The sequence below is a fragment of the Clarias gariepinus genome, chromosome 6, assembly GCF_024256425.1.
Source record: "Clarias gariepinus isolate MV-2021 ecotype Netherlands chromosome 6, CGAR_prim_01v2, whole genome shotgun sequence".
NCBI classification, from domain to species: domain Eukaryota; kingdom Metazoa; phylum Chordata; class Actinopteri; order Siluriformes; family Clariidae; genus Clarias; species Clarias gariepinus.
Genome location: NC_071105.1, coordinates 32,162,349 through 32,176,481, shown reverse-complemented (window position 1 = coordinate 32,176,481; position 14,133 = coordinate 32,162,349). Strand labels below are relative to the sequence as shown.

The 14,133-nt window shown below is 38.3% G+C and overlaps 1 protein-coding gene across 1 annotated transcript in view; it reads left to right on the top strand.

Annotated features, from left to right (window-relative positions):
- The window catches only part of ube2o (ubiquitin-conjugating enzyme E2O), a 36,173-nt gene that overhangs the window by 7,840 nt on the left and 14,200 nt on the right, over positions 1-14,133 (top strand). Inside the window, exons 2-9 of the mRNA XM_053497821.1 lie at positions 4,895-4,954; positions 5,233-5,343; positions 5,529-5,626; positions 5,971-6,034; positions 6,752-6,895; positions 7,143-7,252; positions 12,712-12,862; positions 13,056-13,158. Coding sequence (XP_053353796.1) covers positions 4,895-4,954; positions 5,233-5,343; positions 5,529-5,626; positions 5,971-6,034; positions 6,752-6,895; positions 7,143-7,252; positions 12,712-12,862; positions 13,056-13,158 — 841 coding nt within the window. The remainder of the gene's footprint in view (positions 1-4,894; positions 4,955-5,232; positions 5,344-5,528; positions 5,627-5,970; positions 6,035-6,751; positions 6,896-7,142; positions 7,253-12,711; positions 12,863-13,055; positions 13,159-14,133) is intronic.

Below are 14,133 nucleotides of genomic sequence, written 5' to 3'. Positions count from 1 at the left end.
TATGCCTTTTGCATCTTTTTGAAGAATGCAGCAGGTGTGGTGTCAAAAGAAAAAATAACAAGCTTAAATCATAAAACCCATGGGTGTGTGTGTGTGAAAGGAAGATGATGTGATGTTTCTGGCGATGCTTAAATTTACCCGACACTGCTGTAAAATGTTATTGTCTATAGCGGCGGTGGGATGTGATATTTTAGATAAATTGATTATATTTAATTACTGTGCAGTTGGAGTGATGCAGCCTGACTTAGTGTTGCCACCTTGACGTTTGTTGTTCATGAAACAAGTTATCACATGCGTCATAATACCTTGCAGGACTGCAGAAATGCAGCATTTTAATTGAGTAAGTTTGTGTGACCGAATTGTGTCATTAGGTCATTGTTGGTTAATTTTGCTTTAAGGATAAAGATACGTTACATGGCAAAAGTTTTAATGCATTTATTGCATTTTAGTGCTTTAAACTGCTTGGTGATGGTAATGGGAGTTGTTGGTGTTATTTTTGTTACTGCATCTATGTTCCATGAAAATTGCCGGATTCTTAAATGTCGGAAAAAAATCTGATTTCCTCTATAGCATGCCATGTTGATGCAGTAATTCGTGCCAAAGAATATATTTTTTTTGTAAATCTTTTTTTTTTTTACTGATTTAAAAAAATATTTAAATATTTTTAGAAACTGGAATTTTCATGAGTTGTAAGCCACGATCATCAAAAAAAGCTTATAAATATTTTAGTTAACATGTAATTAGTCTAGAACATGAAAGCTGTAGTTGTAAAGCTAAAATAAGTGGAATGGCGAAGCTGAAGTCATTCGACAAGAAACAACTGTGACACGATCAGAGTATGAGATCACAGTATACGCCACCTCACAGTCACTCCCGGAGCAAAAGTACTGACTCAACGTACAGTACAAGCACCGTTTGTGACGGAGGATCGCCACCTCAAAGTCTCTACGCCTAAGTAACTATAAGGTAACAAACAGTATGGGGTCAGTGTATAAAAACCTGCATGTAAGTCAAGAATTAAAAAGTGATTCCAGAGTTGATTCTCGTGTCCCCTGTAGTTGGCTAATGGCTTTATCAAGTTTAAAGCAAAAGTTAATGTGCAAATTCCCAGAAAACTCATTACTAGTGCCCAAATTACTACATTAATGTTTTCCTGCTGAGGTGTTGGTGAAGACCAGGTTGCTTTGATAGGAGCCTTCAGCTCATCTGTAAAGGGGACCTAATATCCAAAATTCACTGTTCAGGCCTTTAAGTTGTTCATGTGTAAAATGTTACAACAACAAAAAAAGACAAATCATTCCATGCTTTTTGTCCTTTTTCGATCTTATGTTGTCCTGGGCTTAAACAAGCCAATTAGACTTGCTGAGTTGCTTAGTTCCGTAGTTCCTGGTGGGGTTTGGCCCAGCATGAGTTCATTTACATAGATATTGACATGGAAAATTGGAGGAGGATTGAAATAATGGGAGTTTGCTGTATGAGAACTGCATTATCTGAGGGGGATTTCATCTGGAGGGTTAACAGACGCATTTCGGGAGACCTCTGAGATGTTTGTCAGCCTGTTAAGAAAATAGTAAGATATGAAACCTTTTAGTGCTTTAAATGTCTTGGTTTTTGTATTTAAACCAGAAAAAGACGTGCTAAATCAGTGTTTGACTAAAAAGCTATCGTTGGATTGGTGTTGGCATATCTGTTAAATAATGCCATATCGATCGGTCAAAATTTGAGTTTTTGCTGTGACACTTTTGGGAAGCTCGGATCCGTATCACAGGCCTGCATTACCTAATAGACAAGCAACGGCAAAACAAGCAGAGATTGTTGTGACTGTCCCTTGGGATTTTTACATTTGTTTTCCTGAACCAAACGGACCTTTTTGGACTCTGTATGCTCTCCAGAAATGAGCCATAGACAGTGCGTCTGGGTCACTTCACTCTCACTTCAGTATGATGAGTAACAAACGATACTGTAAGTTATTTAAAGGATGATTACATCATGCACTTTATAAAGAATAAACTTGTATTTGTTCTTAAGTTTAGATACAAATAATGGCAAATAATTTCAGATTTATATATATATATATATATATATATATATATATAAATCTCCTTTGAACAGTTAATGGTGAGATGTTTCTGCTACTTCTGCTCTGTAAAGACTTCATAATGCCTCTAATCTGAGGTGCTGTTAATTGGTCATTTTTCAGGCTGATAACTGTAAATGAACTTCTCGTCTGCGGCAGAGGTAGGTTTTGGTCTCGCCCTCCTGGGATGGCCTTCATGAGTTTCATTATGGTGCTCGACGGATTTTGCAAATGCACTTGACAATACTGTTCTTGCAAGAACTATTACAGAAAGGCTGACCTCTGTGTCTTAAAATAACAACTAACTGTTTTATTTTGTTGTTGTTACGTAATTACCTAATTCCATATGTGTTGTTTTATAGTTTGGAAATCCCCAGTATTGTTGTAGAATGTAGAAAATAAATCACTAAACAAAAACAAGCTACTTGTTACTGTACCACACACCCACCAAGTTTACCTTCGTAATTTATTCCCGTTTCAAAGGTTATTCTTACTCAGAATGAAATTATATGTTCATTAAACTTGTGGTTTAGAAATTTGTGTTATTAAAGTTTAATCCCTATATACAGTGCCTGTTCGAAGGAGATTAGTGTGTCTCCTTGTATCTAATTAATAAAATAAAAACAAATGAACATCAACTTTCTTTGTGTAAATGCTCTTGCAAATGATTTACAAAAAGATTTCTTCAGATCACGTTATAATTAAATGACACCCACAGTTGAGTACTAATCAGGCTGCATCCTAAATACTGTAATAAAAATTTTGGGGGATTCTTAATTAGCAATTTCTTGAGAAAATCGCAGTCTCACACTCCTCCTAAATAGTACACTACTCAGAGATTGCCTGCCTGACTGTCTTACTGCAGATTTAGTTTTAATATCCATGTGGAATTTACCTGATCATCTCATCACTCTTTATTTATTTCTCCTTCTGTTCCGAAAAGTCGTCCTTGTAGGCTTTGTAACTCTCCCCGTCTCCCATGGCAACAGGCTCCTAAGGCCTCCGAGCATAACATATTCAGTTTGGTCGTGGTAACTGATGAAGCAAAAAAAAGGTAGAGCCAGATGAATGAGAGTTTTTTTTTTTTAATCGTGCTGTACAACATTGACCTGAAAGCAAAAGTATGTCAAGGGTGTCAACTGTCCCTGATTCTATCTTTAACTGCTGAGTTAATCTCTTTTTTTCAATCTTAAGCCCTTCTACAGGCTGTTAGGGTGATGTTTTTCCCCTCTAAATAAAGATGGTGTAGTCAAAATTACCTAAAGACTGAGGACTTTTCATTATGTAATGGAGAAAACACGTCAAGGTGTGCTGTTACAGGAAAGCAATTAATAGCAGGATGGTGCGATGTGGCCTGATGTGAAACAAAGTGAGTTTTTACACCTCAGACATGATTGTTTTATTTGAACAGCAGGTTCCAGAATGAGCAATTTGCAAAACTATGATGGTGTGTCTTGAACAATTAGAATATTGTGAAACTTCTTTATTCTAAAGTCATTGCATGTAAAGTAAGATATTTTAAGACATTTTTGCTTTTTGTTTCATGAACACCAAAAATCCAGTGCCGCAAAATATTAGAATATTTCATTTCGTGTTTGAATAAATTACTGTTCATACAGTATAAATCTCTTGGTCTGGTTCAATAAATGCATGAGGAAGACTGCTGACGTAACAGTTGTCCAGAAGATGATCATCGACACCCTCCTCAAGAAGGGAGAACTGTAGAAGAAGCTGTATTGAAGCATATTGATGGAAAGTGTGGTAGGAAAAGGTACACAAGCAGCAGGGATGACCGAAGGCTTAAGAAAATTGTCCAGCAAAGCTGATTGAAGATTTTGGGAGAGCTTCACAAGGAGTGAAACCAGAGACATCAGAAGCGTCTTAACTGGGTTAAGAAGAAAAATAATTGGACCGCTGCTCCATTAAAATAAATTCCCTTATTAAATGAATGTCATTTTTTTATTTCATTTGGAAATCAAGGTCCCAGAGTCTGGAAGAAGAGTGGCGAGGCAAGGAATTCAAGTGTAAATCAAAGCTCGCCTGACCTGATTCTCTCTGGGCTATTGCCAAAAAAATGAGAAACAGATGAGCTGAGGGCTGCTATCAGAGCAACCTGGTTGGTATCCAGGAACGCCTCAGCAGTGCCACAGGCTGAATATCTGCATGCCGTTGGTGCAAGGATCCCCCACTAATATTGCATGCATAAATGAACATTTTTTTTTTCAACATACAGAAATTCTCTACTATAAACCTTTTTTGATATTGATAAGCAGGAAGCCATACTCATTGAGGTAGAACAAAAAAGGCTTAAAATATTTCACTTTGCATGTAATGAATCAAGAATGGGTTTCACTTTTTAAATTCCATTACAAAGTAAAAATCATATTTTAATAATATTTAATTTTTTCAATATGCACTGTACATTTTATAGTTTAGTCACAAGATCTGTTTCGTTCCATTATCAAAATAGTTTCTTCACCAGCCGTTGTTTTCTTCTTCCTTTTAAAAGAAGAATAAGACAAACAATGCAGCGTTTGTGCATTATTGCACAGTGGATGTGCCTTTAAAGTAGCACTTTGTTTCACCTACCAGATTTTCATGATTGGCTTGTAGTACTATCTCATTGTTTTCTGTCATGCGTTTGTGTGTGTGTGACATCATATCCTGTGTATAACAGCAAAGACGTTCCAGGTTCTCGTTTCTTCACTGCTGGTTACGACTGGGAGCCTCACTGAAAAAGATTGTTATTGGTCTAAGTGGACGAGAGGCTGCCTTGTGCAATTATCACTAACTCTACATTCTCTCTCTGTTTCACAGTTGAAACTTGAAGATCGATCCATTGTGCCTCGAGACTTTGTGCGTCGAATGAATTCAAATGTAAGTCGCCCACTTATCGCCTTGGTTTGTTAATTGCACAGTGCACGGTATCCCCCTTCCACCCCTCCCAAGCCTGTGTCAGGTCTGACCTCCCGCTTCACGCTTTATTAATCAAATCGTTCTCAGTTGTCAAATGTTAATAGACCTGATTTAATCCACTTGAGTTGGCGAATAAAATTGCTTGGAACCAATTTGCAGCCGGCTATCGGAGATTAAAGCCTGTGATGGCGCTGGCGCGACAAGGCCGGGAGTAACCATGTGTCGTTTGGGTCCTGCAGGATAAGCAGTGCGGTATAGTGACCAACATTAACACGGAGTGCGCGGTGAAGCTGGTGGGGACCAACTGCTGTCTATATCCTGTAAACAGTCGAGACCTGCAACACATCTGGGTAAGTTTTTCTATATCTCTACAGCATCCTTGCTGCAAAAAAATACATTAAAACATATGTTTTTTTTTTATTAGACCACTACACATCTTTAAAAAGTAATGTGATTTATTTAATGCTTTCTATTATTTAATTCAGTTATTGCCTGCTTTTGATGTTTCTGTTTCCCTCTTCTGATCCCGCTGTAGTCTTTTATGTATGGTGATTACATCGTGTACGACTTCTGGCTGGGGAAGGTGTACGATCTCAGCAACCGCATCATCCTGAAGCTGTCCAATGGAGCACGGTATTCTCGTTTATTCTTTCTCTTTTAGGTGTAAACAGGTGCAGCGATGCCTATAGTTACTGGACGCAAACACTTTATTTCTTTGTCTTGGAGTTAAACCTTTAATGAGCGATTTTTTTTTTATTTTTATTTTTTTTTTCCATGAAAATGCAAATTTGTCTGAACACATTAGTGCAGGTACAAGTCCTCATCCTGTCTGCTCTGTGTATAGACACGTTAATATTCCTTTAATGTGGTCGCTTACTGATTTAAATTAGTGTCAATTAAGCCGTGTTTTCAGTCTTGCGTTAGAGATTAAAGATGTGGCTTTCCGTGTGATCGTTTGCTTTATCATCTTTGTGCAGATGTTCAATGAGTGAAGAAGACGGAGCCAAACTCTACGATGTTTACCCACATGTCAGCGATTCGGTAAGATCTCATCCGGCTCATTTTTCAAAGACAGCATCCTGATGATTTCAGAGTGTTTCATGTAAAGGCATATTCTGCTTTGTCTTTAGACTGAATAGATGGCTCACTGTTTTACATAGAGATGCTTCAGTACCCTTTTTTATTTTTTTTTAAATATGGTGCTGGATTTACATCCAGACTTCTGTCTGCCTATTGACAACCCCTGCTGAAGAACATTATGCTCCCCTAGCAGCTTCCATCCCTTTGTGCTGGTTGAAAAGCATAAGCCATCTGTTGTCATTTCCTCGCTTGCTGTCCTCCAGCCCAAACCATACCTTTAGTCTAATTTTGGCCCTTAAGTTACAAGGATGTGATGTGATATGATGTATATTGGTGTCTCTTGGTCATTTTGTATAAGAATACTTGATTGGGACATTTTAAAATATTTCACCTTGGATGTTTGGATCAAGTGGCCTGTGATCTCAATTTGGTTCAGCTGCAACATTTTAATTCAAGTGTGTTGCAGTTTCTTCTTTTAATTAGTCAACAAGTCAAAATATAATAAATAGACTATGTAGCTATTTTACTCTATTTTGTTTTAAACCAGGGGGAATGTCCACAATTTGTCCATATTTTCTGAACTGGAAAAGATCGAAAGCCTTTGGATTAAGAGAGCTGGTTCGGGTTTAACTCGCTAATCCGTAGCTTTCATCGTTTTCCTCCTTGACTGTGTGACAGGGGCTGTTCTTCGACGAGGCATACGGCTTTTACCCGGGTCAGGTCCTTATCGGTCCAGCTAAAGTCTTCTCCAACGTGCAGTGGCTGTATGGCGTGAAACCCGTCCTGAGCAAAAAGAGCAAATTCAGAGTGGTGGTAGAAGAGGTAGGTCACGTCTGGAGACGTATTCATATGTTCACTTATGAAGGAAGGTACCTGGGATAACGTGCCATTTAACAGCCTTAGTTTTGTTTTTTAACTGGGATCGAGGCCAGATTTAAAGGTTAATATCAAAAACATGAACATTTGTTTTTGCTCGAATCTTGTTAAGGTATGTTGGCTCTTGAGATGAGCATCAGTTTAACTTTAAAGCAGCTAACATTCTTGTATCGTCGTCATTTGTCTTAACCAGGTGCAGGTTGTGGAGCTCAAAGTGACGTGGATCACAAAGAGTTACTCTCCTCAAGGCTCGGACAGCGTCTTTCCCCCTCCATCCACCATCACACAGGAGAACCTCTGCAGGTACGTGTACAGCTTTACATAGTAATACCGTATAACTAATCCGCTAAAGATGTCCAGCAGTGATGGGGGGAAAATCACTGGGATATTATAATGTATGATGAACATGATCTGTCGTTCTTAATTAGCATTAGAGATGGAAATCACCAGGAAGCCCCTGATACTGTAAGATATTATCATGACACCGATGTGCTAAGTCGATTATATTGCAGTTTCATAAATATCTGTCTGATATTAAATATTTCTCAGATTTATTAACATTTTAAACAAACTTTGCAAATAATTTACTCCTTCCACAACAGGATGCTGTGCGGCCTGTCTGTGAGAACAGTTTAGAGTGCACCACCTGTAGGTTCATAGTGGAATTGCAACATATTACCACTTCAAACACGCACACACACAAATCTAAAATAATTTCAAAAAATTTTGAAGCCACATAAAAGAATTCTGATGCAAAACTAAATCGATTTCCTCCGCCCATCTCTAATTAGCAATGTTGGTGTAACACACTTATGTTCATCTGGCAGCTCTAAATAAACCCCTGTTATTGTTGAAAGGCACCATTTTAAATCTTTATTTTTAATTCTCATATTATGCTTCAGTATTATCCTAAATTATAGAAAAGTGTGACATTTACAGAAAAACAGAGCTAGTCTGCATGTCTGTCTATCTATCTGGTATGTAACCGAATATGAATGCATTAATCAGGTTGAACAGATAATGCTTGCAGAAGCGTGTTTCTCTCTGCCTCGCTCCTATTTTTTTTTTCAGCCTTTGTCTATGCCCTTCTCTAGCCGACTCTGAGTCTCTTTCTACCTACATGCTTTTTTGTCTGTTTGTCTATATGTCTTGCTCTTATGTCTGTCTGTCTCTCTCACTCAAGCCCCCTCTCTATCCACCTCCATATTTAGCTCCCTCTCTTTGTTTGTTTGTTGCCTCTGCCCTTCTCTTTAATGTGTCTCTCTGCTTATCTATCCATCTCTCCATCTCTCTATCTATCTATCTATCTATCTATCTATCTATCTATCTATCTATCTATCTACAGTATCTATCTATCTATCTATCTATCTATCTATCTATCTATCTATCTGGTTTTAACTGAATATAAATACATTATTCTGATTTAGTTTTTTGGAGATGTTGTCTCTCCGTGTCTGTCGCTATCTTTGTTTCCTTTTGTCCACCCATATGTTCTCTACCCCCTCTATATTTATCCACATCTTTGTTTGTCTTTCTGTATCTTAGTCCTGATCTGATGTCATTTTATTTCTCTCTATCCCTCTCCTTATTTCTCTGACTGCTGCATTATCTGCCTGTTTCTGTCTCTGTGCTCCTCTCTAGCTCCCTCTCTGTCTGTTCATTTTGTCTGGCTGGTTTTCTATCTTTTGTCCTGTTCGCACAGGACTAGTATTACCTGGGACTGAGCGATTTAAAAAAATGCACACTTAAACAAGATTAGATTTTAACCTGGTGAAATGTAAATGACACCAGGCACGATAACCATATATATATATTTTTTTTTAATCCATCTAACCAGACATCCATAAATTCTGTCTCTGCCTCACAGACAGTCTGCGCACGCACACACACACACGCACACACACGCACACACACGCACGCACACGCACGCACACGCACGCACGCACACGCACGCACACACACACACACACACACACACACACACACACACACACACACACACACACCCCCACCCACCCACCTCTTTTCATCGCAACACACACTTAAGAGACACACTTTGGGATATATACTGTATATGTGAGGGGGATCATTTTTAACGGGTGCACGGATGTTGATTATACAAGTAAGAGACGCGCACTAAGACCCAGCAGGGGAGACGATTACCCACAATTCCGCAGCGCAAGAGAGAGCAAAAACATTGGCTCAGTTGTGATCACGTGATGCTCTGCGTCAAAACAAGAAGCACATGTGTGATACATGATACTCAGTACTCGTAAACCAAGACTTGTTCGTTTTCCAAGTCAAAATTTATTAAAAATCTTTGCTGGTCTTGCGGAACACTAGCAAACCGCATTACTCGCAATCCGAGGTTTCACTGTATGAATGTTATGTTGCATTGATAAGTTTCTGTAAGCTTCCTGTCTGTCTGCTTTTATCCCCTTCTCTCTGTAGCTCTGTCTATCCCCTCTTTCTAGCCATCCTTCTGATGGTCTGTCTGTATTTTCCCATCTCTATCTATCCATCAGTTTATTAGGAATTATCATTATATTTGCAATTTCATGGCAAAGCTTGCTGTGGTGCTCATATAACTGTTGATCAAATATTAACCATAAGGATTAAGTATGATCGTGCTGGTTTTCTCATGCAGAAATAAATTTAGTAATATCTATTGGCAAGTTGTTACTTTAAATGAGCCCTTCAGTAATTATAGCAAAAAAATGCAATTAAAAAAGTGTCAGTCTTCCCCTCACCCTTTAAAGGACTTCACTGTCGGGTTGCATTTCAAAATAATGTTGCTGCTTTGCTGACAAAAAATGCAAATGGAAGCCTTAAATGCAACTAATCGTTCAGAATATTCACAGTTTTGAGGGTTTCTAAATATTTTTTTTAATAATGTAACAAATACAGGGGTAGATGTACAAACTGCACCTTTTAACAAGCTTTATTATCTATTTTTGTAACTTTAGTAATGGTTCTAAAGCAGTGATGAGCAAAACGATTTATTTAAGAAGCGACAACACGGTTGCATTATTGATCATCACTATCGGCCTGCACGTCCAGGGTACGTGGGCCTGATTATTCGGGGGCCGGACCCCGCATCGGGGTCCGTGTGCATGGGGTGCTTGGTGGGTTTTTTCCAGGTTACCTCCCACAGTCCAAAGACATGCAGATTAGGGTCATTGGCATTCCAAAATTGCATGTAGTGTGTGAATGAGCGCAAGTGTGTGCATGTGTGGACCCTGCGATGGATTGGCATCCTATCCAGGGTGTACCACGCCTCATGCCTTAAGTCTCCTGGGATAGACTTCAGGCCCCCCGCAATCCTGAATACAAGATAAAGCTGTATACTCAATGAGTGAGTGAGAGTCTTTGAAATGCATACTTACTATGCTGTGCTTTGCATATTCTTAGTGTCCCACAGTGCACTCTTAGGTTCATCCATTTCTGTATCCGAACGTGCATTGTGCTCTGCAGTGTTGTATTGTTTACAGTAAAGCTCTGGTATTCTGCTGCAAAGTATCTCTCTGCAGCAGTGCAGTAATACGTGATCATCTCTTTGGCATATGGATTTTAGCTATTCAAGACTTTCCACTGCAGTTACCTTTGAGCTGAATACATCACCAACCCCAGAATTGTTACCACCCAGTAATGGGAATAGGGAAATTAAATAAAAATAATAATAATCCACATAATTATTAAACGTTAATTCATCCTAATGAGAAATTTATAATGCAAAGTGTTATTGTATTAACTTGTCGCTAAACCTTTTGATGTTTACATTTTTGGAAAACCAATAAGCACAAAAAAAATGCATATAAATGCAGTAATTTGTTGCAGGTAATGATCTGGGACATTTTAAGTTTTATACCAGTTAATTAATATTCTATGATAAAAAAAAACAATATCTGATGCTATGTACTACCGTATGACTGAAGAACACGTGACACAAGGCGGCAAACTACATGGTGTGAAGGATTTAAGAGGATAACCTTCCTACAATACCAGTAGCATAATTAAACATCTTAATGGTATTTAAAAAAAATCCGTAATAAAAAACACAAGGGCGGCTGACAAATGAATGTGGTTATTTAAAGTGATTGCAAAGTTTAAAAGTGAGCATGCACAGAAACTACACAACATTATAAAGAACACACCTTGTAACTTAAGTAGCTATAATGGCCATTTTAATGGCCACTGGGGAAACATTTGACATGTTTTAAGTAAAATGAACTATGAGGTTGTTCTGTTGGCACTGTTCATTTGAACAAGTGTGAACCTTGTCATCCGAACTGCAGTGAACAGAGACCGCTTCCTAACTAACTCTGGTGCGGTTTGATTGAAATGTGAACGCATCACTGACCATAGATACGGTACGGTATGTATCGAAGTAATTTGCTTTGCTGGCAAATAAGAAAGAAAATTCCTAAAATTATGACATTTTTCTTAGAATTTCCCCCTGAATTTAGGACTAAAGATAAAAATGATTCACGAGACATTTTATCCCAAAAAACAGCTCCTAAGGTAAAAGTTAAGAGTAGAGAGGAGGACTTTTAAGAGGCTTAAGAGTTTCCATAGCAGAGGACAAAACTGCAGAAAGAAGAAATCTTTTCCAAACACTGAACGTAAAGCTAAAAGTAAACACTGCTCTTCGGTCCAATTTGGTTTTCTTGTTCTTTTACTTCCTTCCATCTCTCTTGTATTGTTGGCTACACACCATCCAAAAGTACAGCTTAAACAGACTGTCCTGCAATCATGTAAACTGGTAAAATATGAGACATTTATTTTCACAACAAGCACATTTTAAGACCTTTACAGATTTTTTTATCAACCAATCACAGTTCTTAAATTGCTGCGTCGTCCCTAGCAACGGGGTCAACCACAACCACACCTCCTCACTAAGATAAAGGTTTTTGTACTTTGCTTGCTCAGAGTTGCTCTAAGAAGTTTCCTAAATCACTATTAGTCTAGGACTCCCAGCTAGGACTTTTTAGGCTAGGATAGGAGCTCTCTGAGAGAATTCTAAGAAGCTTTGTGAATGACACCCTTATCCTCCCTAATTGCTTCAATGCTAAGATGGTTACTCATTTCTTTATCAGTCTCATTAAAAACAAGTACCAAAAAAAGACATGTACTAATACTCAGTCTAAATAAAAAAAATAAATAAAAAAAAGTGTGTATGAGTTTACACAGGCTTTGCCAGTTCTTGTTACTCTATGGTCGACGACTCGAGAATTTCCAGCTCACTCTTTCATCATCTCCAAGGCTGCATCAGGTCGCAGTACAGCTAGATGACCTTCAAAGCAAGCAAACTGTTTTCCTTTCTGTGTTCATTCTGTATCATGCTGTTAACTATTAAACTCCACTTTGGGCCAGGTTCATTTGCATTTCATTCCGACAGTTTGACATTGTCTCCTTGGTCTCAGCTAGAATGACCCAGGTGTCATGTTAAATCTTAATTACTTTAAAAGTGAACTCTGCTGAGACGGGACAAAAAAAATCTCACTACTCAGGAATTACTGACGATTGAAAAAAATAAAGCAAAACGATTTCAACAATAAGTATCACTCAGTAATAATCACTCGATTAAACATATGCATCGAAAAAAGACATTTAGATCTGTTTGGTAGCTACTAGGCAGAATGTTTTCCGAAAGGTGCCATACAAGCAACTACCAAGGCTGTAATGTATTTTACAAGAAATGGAATATTAGCAAGGCTAAGGAAAGCTGTGTTTTGTGATCACATGTTGTCTGATATGTTCAGAGTGAAGCGTCTGGGATACTTTGACCACACACAGAGGCAGCTTGGCGAGAGAGCTCTCTACGTCTTTCCTGCTAAAGGAGACGCAACAAGAATCACCTGCGAGGGCCCAGAGGGGGCGCCGGTTTTACCCGAGGACCCAGTTATCCGAAAGGTAAGGTGGCTTGACGAGCACTAATGTTTATCACAAACTTTCCTTAAAGAAACGGTGCAACTTCTCAGTAACAGACTGCCAAATCCGATTTCGACGGCTTCCTGATGCGGCGAGGGTGCGAGTCAAGCATGATCAACACTTTTTGTCCAGAGCATGCTTCAGAGTTAGTAATTTCTCCGCTCCTGTTTTGCAGGTCAAACGAATGTTTAAAAAGCACCCAGGAAAGAAGGCAACAGAGAGCACGGAGTCACAGTGCAACAGTGTGCAGGCATCTGGGAAAACAGATGAAGCTGAAGGTGACTTTGAAAAAAAAAAAAAAAAAAATTATATAATAGTTTTTTATTTAATTTTTTTCTGTATTTGTCTGTGTGGAAATCAGGCTGATGAAGTTTCCCAATTGCTCATATATAACTCTAACTTAACTCTTATTTTTATTTTTATTTATTCTTTTAATCCATCACATTAATTGGCTTGGCAGATACTTTTATATACAGTCATTTAGAAATAAATTGGAGACGAGTCTGTCTAGAGGGTTTTATTCAAAGACCCTAAAGTGGTCTGGGGTTAGAACTCACAACCTTTAGAACGTCTATCCATGACCTATATTGCTTCTTTATTAATCTTTGCTGTGCAAGTTACCATGCACATTATGGGTTTTGACATTTGTGCCAACAAGATGCTGGGATATTATCTGCGTATGAGATTATGCATCTCAATCTTAACACTGCGACTGTGTTTTTTAAAAGCATATATTTTTAAATAAAATATTCCGCCTTTTTTTTTACTTAAACTTGTGAATTCTGTTGCTGTGGGTCATCACATAATTATTCTAAATATAAATGTGCATATAGCTGTACGGGGTTACACAAAATAACAAGTGCTGCATAAATGCCTTAAGCAGCAAGCGGTGCATAAATGCCACATGTTCATGTGACGTTATTCCCGCGCGAGCTTTGTTCCTGCCGTATCTGGAGGAGTGAACACGAAGGTTGAGATCCCACTTGCGGAGAAAACTTAGATTTATTGTGCTGTATATTCGTTTAAATGCTTCAGGGGTGGATGTTTATGTTGGGAAACTAATGAGGGCAGAGCAAATTGGCATGGAGCTGTCTGCATGAGTCACCGAACACCAGTCCTGCAGTCTCCACCATGGCTCATAGCTTCAAATATGGATCTTTTTTTTTCTTTTTTTTCTTTTTTTTTTCCCAGCTGACTTTTTTTTTTTTGTCATTGTTCCTGCTGAAATGAAACTTTGCTAGTAAACTTATGCT